The sequence below is a fragment of the Salvelinus fontinalis genome, chromosome 24, assembly GCF_029448725.1.
Source record: "Salvelinus fontinalis isolate EN_2023a chromosome 24, ASM2944872v1, whole genome shotgun sequence".
NCBI classification, from domain to species: Eukaryota; Metazoa; Chordata; class Actinopteri; order Salmoniformes; family Salmonidae; genus Salvelinus; species Salvelinus fontinalis.
In genome coordinates, this window is record NC_074688.1 from 15,578,691 (window position 1) to 15,596,290 (window position 17,600).

The 17,600-nt window shown below is 42.8% G+C and overlaps 1 protein-coding gene across 4 annotated transcripts in view; it reads right to left on the minus strand.

The window, feature by feature from the left end:
• Nucleotides 1–17,600, minus strand: part of LOC129822001 (serine/threonine-protein kinase SIK3 homolog) — a 49,649-nt gene that overhangs the window by 10,472 nt on the left and 21,577 nt on the right. Inside the window, exons 10-16 of one of the 4 annotated variants that reach the window (XM_055879817.1) lie at nucleotides 17,148–17,225; nucleotides 16,358–16,467; nucleotides 16,090–16,246; nucleotides 15,857–16,006; nucleotides 8,785–8,858; nucleotides 8,160–8,294; nucleotides 6,929–7,070 (exon numbers count right to left, since the gene is read on the minus strand). In XM_055879817.1, coding sequence (XP_055735792.1) covers nucleotides 6,929–7,070; nucleotides 8,160–8,294; nucleotides 8,785–8,858; nucleotides 15,857–16,006; nucleotides 16,090–16,246; nucleotides 16,358–16,467; nucleotides 17,148–17,225 — 846 coding nt within the window. Of the gene's footprint in view, nucleotides 1–6,926; nucleotides 7,071–8,159; nucleotides 8,295–8,784; nucleotides 8,859–15,856; nucleotides 16,007–16,089; nucleotides 16,247–16,357; nucleotides 16,468–17,147; nucleotides 17,226–17,600 lie in introns of all 4 variants that reach the window. The other 3 variants (XM_055879816.1, XM_055879819.1, XM_055879818.1) reach the window with 3 other exon arrangements.

Here is a 17,600-nt window from a genome sequence, read left to right on the forward strand (position 1 = left end):
CAGCATGGCTACCACAGCATTCTGCAGCGATATGCCATCCCATCTGGTTTGCGCTTAGTGGGACTATCATTTGTTTTTCAACAGGACAATGATCCAATACACCTCCAGGCTGTGTAAGGGCTATTTGACGAAGAAGGAGAGTGATGGAGTACTTAATCAGATGACCTGGCCTCCACAATCACATGACCTCAACCCAATTAGGATGATTTGGGATGAGTTGGACCGCAAAGTGAAGGAAAAGCAGCCAACAACTGCTCAGCATATGTGGGAACTCCTTCAAGACTGTTGGAAAAGCATTCCAGGTGAAGTTGGTTGAGAGAATGCCAAGAGTGTACAAAGCTGTCATCAAGGACAAGGGTGGCTACTTTGAAGAATCTTAAATATATTTGGATTTTTTAACACTTTTTGGTTACTACATGATTCAATATGTGTTATTTAATAGTTGTGATGTCTTCACTATTATTCCACAATGTAGAAAATAGTAAAAATAAAGAAAAACCCTTGAATGACTAGGTGTGTCTAAACTTTTGACTGGTACTGTATGACATAGTGACTATGACTAAAGCAATTCAGTGGCCCAATCCAACGCTGCACAATCAGTCCTTAAAATGTGTATGGAATCCAACTAATTGAAGGTTAAGTGGGAGTAAGTGGATGAGATCAATGGAAACATGTTCACACTTCTACAGCATGGACATTTCTGTAGGCTGCTGCCTGCACGCTTAGGTGCAGAAGGAAGATAAAATGAAACAGAAGCGTACGGGGCAAGGCAGGACAATACTTAGGAACTGCAGTACTTACCCAAATAAGTATTGTAGACTGCAGATCAATGCAAAAAAATACACGTTTGTCTTTACATATTTCAATATAGTTCAGCCAGCCCCGGAGTTGTGCAGGTGAGAAAATGTAGGAGAAAAAAAATTGACAAAAAAGATGGAAAAATTAAGCCGGAAAAGTGCATCGATGACTTGTTCTTTACATGGAAAAAATATTGAATGAAAAGCAGAAAATTAAAAATGTCTGGTTTCTGGGAAAACTAAAATGGTATGGTTCCTGGACAAAAAGATGGATGGGAGAGAGGGATCTTTAAGTATACAGACTAAACAAGAACCAACTTGCGTTTTAGTGTCTGCACCCTCTCTCTACACTGGCTATACCCCGTACCTACCTGTTCCATTGTAAGGCAAGACCAGCAGGATCAGGTGGGAAGGGTAAATAAGGACCAGCACGGATGTGACAGAATGAGAATTAAGAGGCATTTAAATCGATGGGATCTCAATTAAGAGCCAGTCCATGTGTTTCACACCACCTAAAACTTCCAGGGGTACAAGTAGAGCACTTGGAAAGCTATCTAGCTGCGTGCGTATGCAAGTGGTTGTTTTGTGACAAAGGCCTTCATTGAATCACGGTAAGACCCGCTCTTTTCCCTGAATGCATTAATAAACCACTTTCCAGTGAGGCCAGACTGTTTGGTATGACGATAGAGGACGTCAGGGGCCAGGCATTAAACACCAGTACAATACCAGGTGGAGATGTTCACACTGACTCTACACTGAATGTATGTAGTCTAAAAGAGGCTCAGTATCTAAATCTTACCCAGCACGTCTGTCTTTTCACTGTGTAGGAAAACAAACTAAGAGGAAGTACATGGAAAGTGAGTGGATGACGTCAAGGGAGGCTTGTGTGGCATTCACACTTGCGCCCCAGGGGTTGTGGGCAGTACGGGCACCGATGTAGGATGCATGTATGCTTAGGAGCAGCAGGTAGATACATTGGAGCAGGTACGGGGTAAGGCAGGACTACGGTTAGGAGCTGCAGGTAGAGGTAAATCAGGACTAGTCTATCGTGAAAGAAAAACACATTAAATGGGGGTGTATAGAACCAGGTGGGGGTTTATAGTACTAGCTTTGGGCGTATAAACCAGGTGGGGGTAGGGTTGTGGGGCTCATGACATTTTGTCAGCCAGTGATTGTCATGTAAGTAAACTGTCGGTCTCAGGGAATTGACCGTAATTAACAAACATGTTTAGCATCTCCTGGCTTCCACCCATAGCCTATAAGCCACTGATGCACACCTTTGGAACATCTACAAGTCTAATAAATCCATTTAATATAGCCTACACCATCACAATAAATCCACTTTAGGTGTGATACAAACAAACATTAGGCTATATATTCTGATTTTTAACACATTCTAGGGCTGCATAATGCGACACATTTTGTTTTAAGTCACATGAAACGCAGTTTCCGCAGTTTCTTGTGCAGGCTGCACACACTTCATCAGTCGCTCATTCACAATTTGACAAGCATTTGACAATATTCTCACCCATCAGACTACTCAATGCCATCTGGTCTTTACATATAGCCTACTAATATATTGGATTTCAGTTTGCCATATATTTTTATACTGTGCTGTTTCACAAAAGTCCTGAACATTTCTATTCTCATAGTTTGACCAACTGTAAATTATAGATAAACGTTTTTGCCAAAATCATTATTATATAATTGATCGATTGACTATGACTTTTCAAATCACCCAGTAGTGCTATCTGCACAGTTAGCTCCAGGTAAATGTGCAATTCTTCAGCCATTCCTGGACCTGCGACCAAAAACAAGCTACATATGGACAGTACCAAAACAAATGATCCTGCCTCTTCACTGCAAAATCTGCAGATCTAGGATGGTTGTATCCCCCAAACACACTATCGTTCAAAAGTTTGGGGCCACTCAGAAATGTCCTTGTTTTTGAAAGAAACCACATTTTCTTGTCCATTAAAATAACATAACATTGATCTGAAATACAGTGTAGACATTGTTAATGTTGAAAATGACTATTGTAGCTGGAAACGGCAGATTCTTAAAGGAATATCTACATAGGCGTACAGAGGCCCATTATCAGCAACCATCACTCCTATGTTCCAATGGCACGTCGTGTTAGCTAATCCAAGTTTTTCATTTGTGTTAGTTAATCCAAGTTTATCATTTTAAAAGGCTAATTGATCATTAGAAAACTATTTTGCAAGTATGTTAGCACAGCTGAAAACTGTTGTCTGTTTAAAGAAGCAATAAAACTGTCCTTTAGACTGGTTGAGTATCTGGTGCATAAGCATTTGTGGGTTTGATTACAGGCTCAAAATGGCTAGAAACAAATATTTTCTTTGGAAACTCGTCAGTCTATTCTTGTTCTGAGAAATGAAGGCTACTCTATGCGAGAAATTGACAAGAAACTGAAGATCTCGTACAACGGTGTGTACTACTCCCTTCACAGAACAGCACAAACTGGCCCTAACCAGAATATCCCCGGTGCACAACTGAGCAAGACGACAAGTACATTAGTGTGTCTAGTTTGAGAAAGACGCCTCACAAGTTCTCAACTGGCAGCTTCATTAAATAGTACCCGCAAAACACCAGTCCCAACGTCAACTGTGAAGAGGTGACTCCGGGATGCTGGCCTTCTAGGCAGAGTTGCAAAGAAAAATCCATATCTCAGACAGGCCAATCAAAATAAAAGATAAAAAGAACACAGACACTGGACAGAGGAACTCTGCATAGAAGGCCAGCATCCCGGAGACGCCTCTTCACAGTTGACAATGAGACTGGTGTTTTGCCACACGATGTCCTTGAGTGGCCCAGCCAGAGCCCAGACTTGAACATGATCTAACATCTTTGGAGAAACCTGAAAATAGCTGTGCAGCCAATCCAACCTGACAGAGCTTGAGAGGATCTGCAGAGAAAGGGCGAAACACCCCAAATACAAGTGTGCCAAGCTTGTAGCGTCATACACAAGAAGACTTGAGGCTGTAATCGCTGCCAAAGGTGCTTCAACAAAGTACTGAGTAAAGTGTCTGAATACTTATGTAAATATGATATTTCAGTTTTCAATAAAATTACAAAAATATTAAAACCCTGTTTTTGATTTGTCATTATGGGGTATTGTGTGTAGGTTGATAAAGTAAAAAAACTAACGTAAGAAAATGTGGAAAAAATAAAGGGGTCTGAATACTTTCCAAATGCACTGTAAATTCCAATCGTACTTCATCAAAAGCCTTTTCAAAGGCAGCTATAAATACCAGGCCTGGTTTCCCAGATGTTTCATAGTGTTTTATTGTTTCTAGTAATTATATCTCCAATGTCCATGTAAAGTCCATGTAAATCACCTGTCTGATCAGGATTAATAATGTCCAACAATACCTTTTTACTTCTATGCACAATGCTCGAATTTTTGCATCACAACACGGACGTGTAAGGAAACTCACATTTTTTAAACGGACTGGATCTTTATACTTACCACTTGGATTCTGTTTCAGTAATAAGGAAAATCAGACTTTCTTGTTGAGTATCTGATAAAACATGCTAATAATGGTCCACTGAGTACATCAAAAAAGGTTTGGTATACCTCCACTGGTGTGCCATTCTGCCCTGGAGTTTTCCCAGACTTAAAGGTTTAATTGCATCAAAAGGTTCCTCCTCTGTAATTTGGCCTTCACATGAGCCTTTCGGTACAGCTGTTAATTTTACATTATTCATAGAAAAAAAATACATACAATTAACTTAGGTTAGTGGAGACGGAGGAGACAAACGAAAACATACTTTAAAAGGACTTTGCTTCCTCTCAAAATATTGTTAGGTGAAGTTTCAGTAAATTATTTTTGGTAGCATTTCTATGTTGAAGATTTAAAAAAATTATTTGGTGCATTTTTCCAATATTACATCCAGGTCGCTTTATTTTTATAATATATTACACTCGATTTTTCTTGAATAATTTCTTCCACTTCTTTTTGTTTTTCCTCTCACTTATTCTGTGCCTCTATGTTACAGTTATTATTGCTATCTATCTTTATTGTTAGTCATACTTCCTTTGTTATAATGGGCTCTTTTTACCTAAATTGCTTTGTTTTAGAGATGAGTACTGAATTGCATGACCTCTAAAGGCACATTTAAAAGTGTCCCATACAATAAGGGGACCTGTTATGTCTGAAAAAGTCAGTTCTAAATTATTCTGTCTTAGCTAAAAAAACAAGTTACCATTCAATAGGCTTTGATTCAATTTCCAATATTCTCGCCCACGTGGGAATTCTGTACGAGTAATGTATATGAAAATGATTTGATGGTCCGACCACATTCTGTCCCCCATCAACACTTTTTAAACTTTTGGTGCCAGCGAGAATGACATAAGAAAGTAGTCAAGATGACTAGCTTGATTGAGCCTCCGCCATGTATATCTCATTAGGTCAGGGTATTTAAGCCTCCATATTTCCACTAGTTCCAATATATCAATGACATTGGTGATTTCCTTAAGTGCATGAGGGTGATAGTTTGTAGTGCGATTTCCTTTAAGATCCAGTTTATAATTTACCACCATTGTATTGCTTGTAGGTTTGATAAATTATTATATATATTTTCAAAGAAGCATGGATCACCATTATTTGGACCATATATATTAATGAGACACATCTGTTTATGGTCCAATAACATATTTAAAATCACCCATCTACCTTGAGGATCTGTTTGTACAATTTGCAGATTCATATCAAAATGAATGTTTATTAAGATCATCAACCCTTTTGAGTTTCTTTGCCCATGGAAGAAATATATCCCCCTGACCAAATTGTTGAATAAGGTTGGGGACCGTCTCATCATGATAGGCCAACAAATCAATAACCTAGATTTATAATTTGTTTTAAAATGTATATCCCATATCTGCACAAGATTGAAAGCGCTCTCTCACAACCCCTGCTCACAGACATACATGGGCTCTGGGATTTGCAACCATTTCCCTTTTTCACTCACTTAACACACTTTTCCCAAACACAAAAACACACACCCCCCCCTTCCATCACAATACACCTGGACATACCCACATACTGTGCCTTCTATGTCCTCTGTTTGAGTACTTTTGTGTTCCAGTTCCTTCTATTTGGAGATGTATTATTTAGCTAATTATCCTTTTGTCTAATGCTGTCTTATCTATTTATAAAATACTATAAATAGAAAGTCGAATACTAATTATTTACAACATTCCCTACCATCTTGAATGTTATAGTGTAGTTGTGGTTTATTTCTTTATCAATTGTTGTATTTTATTGTTTTCCTATATATTTTATATATTTTGTGATTACAATCCCTACCATGGATAGTATTGGGTGTTCCATTATTCGACTCCTCTATGGGAACTTTGTAATATTTAGAATTACCGTCCTCGTGTCTTGGAACATTTGGTAATCAATACAGTTTATCGACAACAAGAGCTACACGTTTCCCTTTTAATCTATTCTCCTTGAAGTGTGGGTATAGAACTTTGCGCCACGCTGGAATTTTCTTTGGGAACTGATCATTCATGCCTATTTTCGTGCCAGCGAGTGTGTAGAATTATTTTTGACTTAGAATAGCCCACAAAAAGAAAACTTGTCATCCGTAGCCTGCACTCGAATAGCGAATGGAGTTTACATGCGGTTACATTTTTAATATGCTAGCATAGGCAGTGCTTCCATAAAGCTAGTAAATTTAATTAAATTGCCACAATTATATTGCCAAATTAGCCTATTCCTGTCTATACAGAAAGAAATAACATAATTCTAAATAGGCTACTAAACAGTGATTTGGCCACAGAGGAAATGTTGCTTCTTTAAAAAAAAGTTGTGGATTGTTTAAAACAGTTTTGCCTACAGTCAGAAGGAAATGCAGCGCGTGCAATTTGGGCAGATTATTGTTGAGTTGCGAAAAGTAGAGAAGCCAAGCCAGGCATATCGCAATATTTCAGAATACAGTTGCATAGCCTATAGAAATGTTGTGCAACAAGCCTAGTTACCTTGACTAAATGGTCATGTGGAATTTGACTGCGGTAATACATACGGCCACCGTAACAGCCCTAGGTGTAGGTTTACAACACCAGGGGAGGGTGTACAGAGCCAGCTGGGGATGTAGAGTACCTGTTTGAGCTGCCTGATGAGGCTGCTGTTCTCCAGGTGGGCCTTAAAGGCCTGGATGGTGGTGGCCCCATCGGAGAAGCGCCTCACGGGGGAGAAACGCTCCATGGGCAAGTGCAGGGTGTTACAGTCCTTGTAGCTGGACCTGGGGAGGTGCACAGAGCCGCACACATACAGACACACAGATCCAGACGCATAGACAGGAGCCAGATATAGATAGAAATGAATACACAGGTGAAGTCGCAGAAATGGATACAGAGGTGAAGTCGCACACAGACACACAGTCATACACAGATGGAAAAATGTAAAAAAACATTTACATAAGCTACTCTGGTCTCTCTGCATCAGAATGTCACTGTAAACACAGAGCTGATCCTAGAGCCGTGAACACAGGATCCACAGCAGGAATGCACCACTGTGTCATCATACCCAATCCAAACGTAGACCAGATCGACAGGATCATTTGGAGAAACCCATATCTGGCTGTAACATCTAAGCGTCCTTCAGCTGCAGTCAAAAAACCAAAACATCTTATTTTTTTCTATATCGAGAATAGCTAGCTAGCTTCTGATACTGTTCAATCAGTATCAGAAGAACAGCGGCCGGCCGTATGTATCAAGCGTCCCAGAGTAAGAGTGCTGATTTAAGATCAGTTTTGCCGTTTAGATCACAATGAATGAGATGAGATGGGGAGCTGATCCTCGATCAGCACTCCTACTCTGAGACGCTTGATACAGACAGACCTCATCCAATGACACGGCAGCTTCTCCACAACACAGACTGTCCAATGGCTGACCTGCAGCTCAGGAGGAGATCTCAGAGCCCGGTGCAAGGCTCTGATAACTGTTCTGTTACCTAGCCTACCCCTGGATCACTAGAAGTCCTGATGTCGTATGCTCCAAGCTGGTGACTGTGATAGTGTAACCTGCATGGTGCACTGGTGTCCCTGCTCCTGTGTGCTGGCTGGGGACCATGCATACCCCCCCCCCCCAGTGTGGACTTTCAGCTCATTATAAAGTGAGAATATTTGTCTCTGTGAATGTCTCTAAAAATTCCCGTGCCCCTATCCCTGCCTCGCTGAATACTGGGGCCCATGCATAGTGAAGGGGGTGCATGTGTGTCTGTGCATCTTAGTGCTTGTGTCCCTATCTCTATTACTGTCCCTGTGTGTTGGGGCCCATGCATGCCCCCCCTGGCCTGGGGTGTCTGTCAGCCTCAGTGTGGGGCCCCTCACCGGCAGTGCTGCTCCGGGGCCCACCCCCTCTGCCGGGAGCCCTGGGGCCTCTGCGAGTCTGCCAGTGGCTCAGCGCCGTGCGCTGTGCTCATGAGCGCGTGCGTCGTGTGCCGCTTGGAGCGGTTCGCCAAGTACCTGGGCCGCGGGGAGGGAGACAGGAAGCAGCACTGGTCAGCTCTCTGTCCTCATTGGCCCTTGCGTGGGGAAGGGGCAAAACCACCCTCCCCTTCCTTCAGGCAGGACGAATCACATATCAGATAATTCCCACAACCCCCCGTTCCAATTTGAGGATTGGACTGTTTGAGCAAGCTTAGTGTAAGCGAAGCCGTGGCGAGATAATTTGGCGGCATAATTTGAAATGAGAGATAGACATATTTTAAGAGGATATTTAGAGAGTTAGATTTGGTAGAAGTTGGAGAAGAGTTGATTGATTGCCTAATGAAAGCCAGTTGCGTGATGGAGAGGGGGGGAAAGAAGACACCGGAACAACAGTGGCCCGGTCCCCCGGTGGCAGAAAGCAGTGCTGCAGCCTACTTGCACCTCGACTCCCAGTAACCCAGGAACACTAGCGCTTCTACAGTCACGCCTCAAAGCCCCCCGGTCCCTGTGCCCCTCCCAGGCTTACCTCTGCACCGCCTCCTGGTCGGGTTCCCCATCAGAACCCTCCTCATCCACCGGAGCCACAGCCGGGATGGGGTGCTGCGAGAGGGAGGGACAGAGTGAACGGGAGGAGATGGAGAGAACATGATGAGAACAAACAATGTTGGACAGTGAAACTCTGAAAACAGGTGGGAGATGTATAAAACCACTCAACTCAGTAGACAGAGTAGGTACATTGGCACTGACAGAGAACATAGCATAGTAGACTGGACAAAAAAGACCTGCGTTCAAATACTATTTAGGTTATTTAAATTACCTTCAAAGGCATTTGGAAGAACATATTTTGATGTTTTTTCAAATAAAAAATAAGTAGTTGAATATTGGAATGTATTTGGAAATACACTGGGAAAGTAGTATCATGTATTAAAAAATACTCAAACACACAATGTAAAAACAAATAAATACTCCCATGCATTTGAAACAAGTATTTGAAATAATGGATTTGTAAATAACTATTTAATAGGAAATTTGAAAATACATAAAAACTTCCAAAGTACAGCACCAGTCAAACATTTGGACACACCTACTCATTCAAGAGTTTTTCTTTATTTTTTACTATTTTCTACATTGTAGGATAATAGTGAAGACATCAAAACTATGAAATAACACATACAGAATCATGTAGTAAGCAAAAAAGTGTTAAACAAACCCAAATATATTTTATATTCTTCAAATTAGCCACCCTTTGCATTGATGACAGCTTTGCACACTCATGGCAGTCTCTCAACCAGCTCCACCTGGAATGATTTTCCAACAGTCTTGAAGGAGTTCCCACATATGCTGAACACCTACTGGCTGCTTTTTCTTCACTCTGCGGTCCAACTCATCCCAAACCATCTATATTGGGGTGAGGTCAGGTGATTGTAATTGTCTCTGACCCCCTCCCAGTTAGGGGGAGTGATGAGCTCTACAGCAGAGTCTCTCAACTCAATCGCTGGTTGAAAACAGTTTTCTGCCCCTCCCAAAAGATAGAATTTGTAGATAATTGGCCCGCTTTCTGGGACTCACCCACAAACAGGACCAAGCCTGGCCTGCTGAGGAGTGACGGACTTCACCCTAGCTGGAGGGGTACTCTCATCTTATCTACCAACATAGACAGGGCTCTAACTCCACTAGCTCCACAATGATATAGGGTGCAGACCAGGCAGCAGGCTGTTAGCCAGCCTGCCAGCTTAGTGGAGTCTGCCACTAGCACAGTCAGTGTAGTCAGCTCAGCTATCCCCATTGAGACTGTGTCTGTGCCTCAATCTAGGTTGGGCAAAATTAAACATGGCAGTGTTCGTTTTAGCAATCTCACTGGAATAAAGACCTCCATTCCTGTCATTATTGAAAGAGATTGTGATATCTCACATCTCAAAATAGGGCTACTTAATGTTAGATCCCTCACTTCAAAGTCAGTTATAGTCAATGAACTAATCGCTGATCACAATCTTGATGTGATTGGCATGACTGAAACATGGCTTAAGCCTGATGAATTTACTGTGTTAAATGAGGCCTCTCCTCCTGGTTACACTAGTGACCATATTGCCTGCGCATCCCCCAAAGGCGGAGGTGTTGCTAACATTTACAATAGCAAATTTATATTTATATTTAAAAAACTACTGTTTTCGTCTTTTGAGCTTCTAGTCATGAAATCTACGCAGCCTAATCAATCACTTTTTATAGCTACTGTTTACAGGCCTCCTGGGCCCGTATACAGCGTTCCTCACTGAGTTCCCTGAATTCCTACCGGATCTTGTAGTCATGGCAGATAATATAAAAAAGTTTGGTGACTTTAATATTCACATGGAAAAGTCCACAGACCCACTCCAAATGGCTTTCGGAGCCATCATCGACTCGGTTTTGTCCAACATGTTTTGTCCAACATGTCTCTGGACCTACTCACTGCCATAGTCATACTCTGGACCAAGTTTTGTGCCGTGGAATAAATGTTGTGGATCTTAAAGTTTTTTCTCATAAACCTGGACTACCGGACAACCATTTTATTACGTTTGCAATCGCAACAAATAATCTGCTCAGACCTCAACCAAAGATCATCAAAAGCCGTGCTATAAATTCTCGGACAACCCAAAGATTCCTAGATTCCCTTCCAGACTCCCTCCACCAACCCAAGGACGTCAGAGACCAACATTAAGTTAACCACCTAACTGAGGAACTCAATTTAACCTTGCGTAACACCCTAGATGCAGTCGCACTCCGAAAAACAAAAAACATTTGTCATAAGAATCTAGCTCCCTGGTATACAGAAAATACCCGAGCCCTGAAGCAAGCTTCCAGAAAATTGGAACGAAATGGCGCTACACCAAACTGGAAGTCTTCCGATTAGCTTGGAAAGACAGTACCGTGCAGAATCGAAGAGCCCTCACTGCTGCTCAATCATCCTATTTTTACAACTTAATTGAGGAAAATAAGAACAATCCAAAATGTATTTTTGATACTGTCGCAAAGCTAACTAAAAAAGCAGCATTCCCCAAGAGAGGATGGCTTTCACTTCAGCAGTGATAAATTCATGAATTTCTTTGATGAAAAGATCATGATCATTTGAAAGCAAATTACGGACTCCTCTTTAAATCTGCGTATTTCTCCAAAGCTCAGTTGTCCTGAGTCTCTCAAGGGAGACACTCAAGTTTTTTAATGCTAAACATCTCTTGCTAAACATCTCTTGTGGCCTGCTGGAGGTCATTTTGCAGGGCGCTGGCAGTGCACCTCCTTGCACAAAGGCGGAGGTAGCGGTCCTGCTGCTGGGTTGTTGCCCTCCTACGGCCTCCTCCACGTCTCCTGATGTACTGGCCTGTCTCCTGGTAGCGCCTCCATGCTCTGGACACTACGCTGACAGACACAGCAAACCTTTTTGCCACAGCTCGCATTGATGTGCCATCCTGGATTAACTGCACTACCTGAGCCACTTGTGTGGGTTGTAGACTCCGTCTCATGCCACCACTAGAGTGAGAGCACCGCCAGCATTCAAAAGTGACCAAAACATCAACCAGGAAGCATAGGAACTGAGAAGTGGTCTGTGGTCACCACCTGCAGAATCACTCCTTTTTTGGGGGATGTCTTGCTAATTGCCTATAATTTCCACCTTTTGTCTATTCCATTTGCACAACAGCATGTGAAATGTATTGTCAATCAGTGTTGCTTCCTAAGTGGACAGTTTCATTTCACAGAAGTGTGATTGACTTGGAGTTACATTGTGTTGTTTAAGTGTTCCCTTTATTTTTTTGAGCAGTGTACTTCTGTGTATTGATTTTAAGAAAGGCATTGATGTTTATGGTTAGGTACATGTTGGAGCAACGACAGTCCTTTTTCGCGAATGCGCACTGCATCGATTATATGCAACGCAGGACACGCTAGATAAACTAGTAATATCATCAACCATGTGTAGTTATAACTAGTGATTATGATTGATTGATTGTTTTTTTATAAGATAAGTTTAATGCTAGCTAGCAACTTACCTTGGCTTCTTACTGCATTTGCGTAAAAGGCGGGCTCCTCGTGAGGCAGGTGGTTAGAGCGTTGGACTAGTTTAACCGTAAGGTTGCAAGATTGAATCCCTGAGCTGACAAGGTAAAAATATGTCGTTCTGCCCCTGAACAAGGCAGTTAACCCACCGTTTCTAGGCCGTCATTGAAAATAAGAATTTGTTCTTAACTGACTTGCCTAGTTAAATAAAGGCGTCCAAAATGACCGATTTCGGATTGTCATAAACTTGAAAATCGGCCCTAATTAAATCGGCCATTCCAATTAATCGGTCGACCTCTAATACAAACGACACACAGCTAGCTGTACATTGATGAAACATGGTGAAGCACCAAAATTTCCCTCCCTGGAAGCTTGTGTTTCAGACATAAGGAAGTGGATGGCGGCAAATGTTCTACTTTTAAACTTGGACAAAACAGAGATGCTTGTTCTAGGTCCCAAGAAACAAAGTGATCTTCTGTTGAATCTGACAATTAATCTTGATGGTTGTACAGTTGTCTCAAATAGAACTGTGAAGGACCTCGGCGTTACTCTTTTTCCATCTACGTAACATTGTAAAAATCATTAACTTTTTCCAAAAATGCAGAAAAACGTATCTGTGCTTTTGTCACTTCTAGGTTAGACTTCTGCAATGCTCTACTTTCCGGCTACCCAGATAAAGCACTAAAAAAACTTCAATTAGTGATAAACACGGCTGCTAGAATCTTGACTAGAACTAAAGAATTTGATCATATTATTCCAGTGCTAGCCTCTCTACACTGGCTTCCTGTTAAGGCTAGGGCTGATTTCAAGGTTTTACTGCTAACCTACAAAGCATTACATGGGCTTGCTCCTACCAACCTTTCCGATTTGGTCCTGCCGTACATACCTACGCGTACGCTACGGTCACAAGACGCAGGCCTCCTTACTGTCCCTACAATTTCTAAGCAAACAGCTGGAGGCAGGGCTTTCTCCTATAGAGCTCCATTTTTATGGTCTGCCTATCCATGTGAGAGACGCAGACTCGGTCTTGACCTCAAAGTCCTTATTGAAGACTCATCTCTTCAGTAGGTCCGATTAATGACTCTAGTCTGGCTCAAAAGTGTGAAGATGAACGGAAAGGCACTGGAGCAACGAACCGCCCTTGCTGTCTCTGCCTGGCCGGTTCCCTCTCTCCACTGGGATTCTCTGCCTCAAACCCTATTACAGGGGCTGAGTCACTGGCTTACTGGTGCCCTTCCATGCCGTCCCTAGGAGGGGTGCGTCACTTGAGTCACTGACGTGATCTTCCTGTCCAGGTTGGCAATCCCCCCCCCCCCCCCCTCGAGTTCGTGCCGTGGGGAGATCTTCGTGGGCTATACTCGGCCTTGTCTCAGGATAGTAAGTTGGTGGTTGAAGATATCCCTCTAGTGGTATGGGGGCTGTGCTTTGGCAAAGTGGGTGGGGTTATATCCTGCCTGTTAGGCCCTGTCCGGGGGATTGTCGGACGGGGCCACAGTGTCTCCCAACCCCTCCTGTCTCAGCCTCCAGTATTTATGCTGCAATAGTTTGTGGGTCAGTCTGTTATATCTGGAGTATTTGTCCTGTCTTATCCGGTGTCCTGTGTGAATTTAAGTATGCTCTCTCTCTCTCTGAGGACATGAGCCCTACGACCATGCCTCAGGACTACCTGGTCTGATGACTCCTTGCTGTCCCCAGTCCACCTGGTCGTGCTGCTGCTCCAGTTTGAACTGTTCTGCCTGCAGCTATGGAACCCTAACCTGTTCACCAGACGTGCTAACTTGTCCCAGACCTGCTGTTTTCAACTCTCTAGAGACAGCAGGTGCGGTAGAGATATTCTGAATGATCGGCTATGAAAAGCCAACTGACATTTACTCCTGAGATGCTGACCTGTTGCACCCTCTACAACCACTGTGATTATTATTATTTGACCCTGCTGGTCATCTATGAACATTTGAACATCTTAGCCATGTTCTGTTATAATCTCCACCCGGCACAGCCAGAAGAGGACTGGCCACCCGTCATAGCCTGGTTCCTCTCTAGATTTCTTCCTTGGCCTCTCTAGGGAGTTTTTCCTAGACACCGTACTTCTACACCTGCATTGCTTGCTGTTTGTGGTTTTAGGATGGGTTCTGTACAGCATTTTGTGACATCAGCTGACGCAAGAAGGGCTTTATAAATACATTTCATTGATTGTGGAGGCCAGGTCATCTGATGCAGCACTCCATCACTCTCCTTCTTGGTCAAATAGCCCTTACACAGCCTGGAGGTGTGTTGGGTCATTGTCCTGTGTGAAAAACAAATGATAGTCCAACTAAGCGCAAACCAGATGGGATGGCGTATCGCTGCAGAATTCTGTGGTAGCTATGCTGGTTAAGTGTGCCTTGAATTCTAAATAAAATTACTGACAGTGTCACCAACAAGTACCCCAACACCATCCCACCACCTCCTTGATGCTTCACGGTGGGAACCACACAATGCGGTGATCATCCATTCACCTACTCTCCTTCTCACAAAGGCATTGCAGTTGTAACCAAAAATCTCTATTTTGGACTCATCAGACCAAAGCACAGATTTCCACAGGTCTAATGTCCATTGCTCGTGTTTCTTGGCAGAAGTCTCTTCTTATTGGAGTCCTTTAGTAGTTGTTTCTTCGCAGCAATTCGACCATGAAGGCCTGATTCACACAGTCTCCTTTGAACAGTTGATGTTGAGATGTGTCTGTTACTTGAACTCTGTGAAGCATTTACTTGGGCTGCAATTTCTGAGGCTGGTAACTCTGATGAACTTATCCACTGCAGCATAGGTAACTCTGGGTCTTACTTTTCGGTGGCGGTCCTGGTGAGAGCCAGTTTCATCACAGCGCTTGATGGTTTTTGCGACTGCACTTGAAGAAACTTTCAAAGTTCTTGAAATGTTCCGCATTGACAGACCTTCATGTCTTAAAGTAATGATGGAGTGTCGTTTCTCTTTGCTTATTTGAGCTGTTCTTGCCATAATATGGACTTGGTCTTTTATCAAATAGGTCTCTCTTCTATATACCACCCCTACCTTGTCACAACACAACTGATTGGCTCAAACACATTAAGAAGGAAAGAAAATCCACAAATTAATTAACACAGTTAATTGAAATGCATTCCAGGTGACTACCTCATGATTGAGGTAGATTGAGGCTGGATGAGAGAATGCCAAGAGTGTGCAAAGCTGTCAAGGCAAATGGTGGTTACTTTGAAGAATCTAAAATATAACATATATTTTGAATTGTTATAACACTTCTTTGGTTAGTACATGATTCCATATGTGTTATTTCATAGTGTTGATGTCTTCACTATTATTCTACAATACAGAAAATAGCAAAAATAAAGAAAAACCCTGGAATGAGTAGGGGTGTGTCCAAACTTATGACTGGTACTGTAAATAGTTGATTCCGGCTATATTATTTATCTATATTTACATTATACATGGAAAATAAGTATTAAATAACAAATAATCAAATACACATATATTTGAATCCAGTTCTTGCTCTTAAACACAAACACACATTGGGGGGTGGGGGGAGGGGAAGGTAAGGGACTCACAGGGTTGGCGACCAGAGGGGACTGTCCCCGTGGCCTCTTTAGTAGCTGGGCGTGCAGCTGGATGTTGGCCCCGCCGTCCGAGGCCCTACGGCCCAGGGGTCCCATGCCATTCAGCAGCTGCAGGGTGGGGGGCTGCAGCAGGGACTGCTCCTGGAGGGACAGAGAGAGGGAGAGGTGTCAGGACTATAACTATACTCTGTCATACCAAACACACATCCCTTCCGATCCCTCACCTTGTATTCCAGCTGCTGTGTGGGCTGCAGGTGTGGGTTCTGGGTGGGCATCAGTGTGTGCATGTGGCCCATGGTGGGGGGCATGGGGAAGGGGGGCTGTGGGGCCACACGGGGGAACCCAGGGGGCAGCTTCTGCAGATCCTCCTGCATCTCCGTCCTGATAGAGAAGAACACAGTCAGTAAGGAGATGCAAGCAAGCAAGCACACACACAGACGGCAAGACAGAGACGAAAGGCAAACGGACAGACAGACAAGGTGTATACAGTACCTGGGGTCTGGGACGCCCACAGTGTGACGCCTCATGGACAGGTAGCGAGCCATGGCCTCTGGAGACGGCTCCTCTGCGTCATCACTGTCCAGGGCCATGTTTCCGTCCGGCTACACAGCAAACGACAAACAATATGTGTAAAAATGCATTTGTTTCTACATTTGTGTATGTGGTATGTGTATGCCTGTGTATCTGAGTAATTCAGAGTTGGATATATATGAATCACAGGGATATATTAGTGTAGGATCTTACAAAACAATTGCTGTGCAGCCTAGATACAATGTTCCCAAATTCCTACTTAAAAAGTCCCAGTGCAGTTTTATATATTTCCACACTATGAGATTGGAAAAATACTGTGAAATTGTGAAAATTATGATAATGCCCTTTAAGTGTAAGTGAAATTTCATTGTTTTGGTGGGATAGAGTCCTGGCCTGCCTGGTAAATTGGTTAAAAGACCAATCAGAAAAAGAGCTCCAAACCTCTCTGCCAATAGCTAGTTTTCCAATCCCCAATCAGACCAGTCCAAGCAAAATTCTTGCTTGAGAAATTGCTCTTTGCTAAAAAAGCTATTTTCTCTTTGCTAAAAAAAAGCTATGATCGCTTTAAGCTATTTTAATTGAAAACAATCACAGTGAGGTACTTAATTGTTACCCAGAATGGCATTGGACCTAAAAGAAGTGTGCCAGGAGGCTAAGCTTAAAGCAATCATAGCAAACAGGCCACCATGTCAGTGTCACTAGAGCAGCTGCATTGCAGGATTGTGTAATGGATGTGGTTAGACTCACTAACCTCAACGATCTGGTTCTCTGGGTTGATCAGCTGGACGTGAGGGACATTCATGCTAACTGGATTACCCTGCTGATCCGTCTGCAGGAAAAAGACATGCATGCACACACACACACACAAAAAGACACACACAGGTGAGGTCACTCAAGGATTGCACTGATTGGCTCGCAATCTGCTCTGGCCTGCTGCTAAGTGGATGTGGGTCACTCAGTTCACCTCAACAAAACAGATGGAAATGATTGTCACTCACAGGCATCCTTCCTTCAAAACTTGCCTTTTTACTATAATATATAACATGCCAATTAGCAGACGCTTTTATCCAAAGCCACACACAGGGCCTTCAGAATGTATTTGCACCCCTTGACTTTTTCCAAATTTTGTTGTGTTACAGTCTGTATTAAAAATGTATTACATTGAGATTTCTTGCCACTGGCCGACCCTATAATGTCAAAGTGA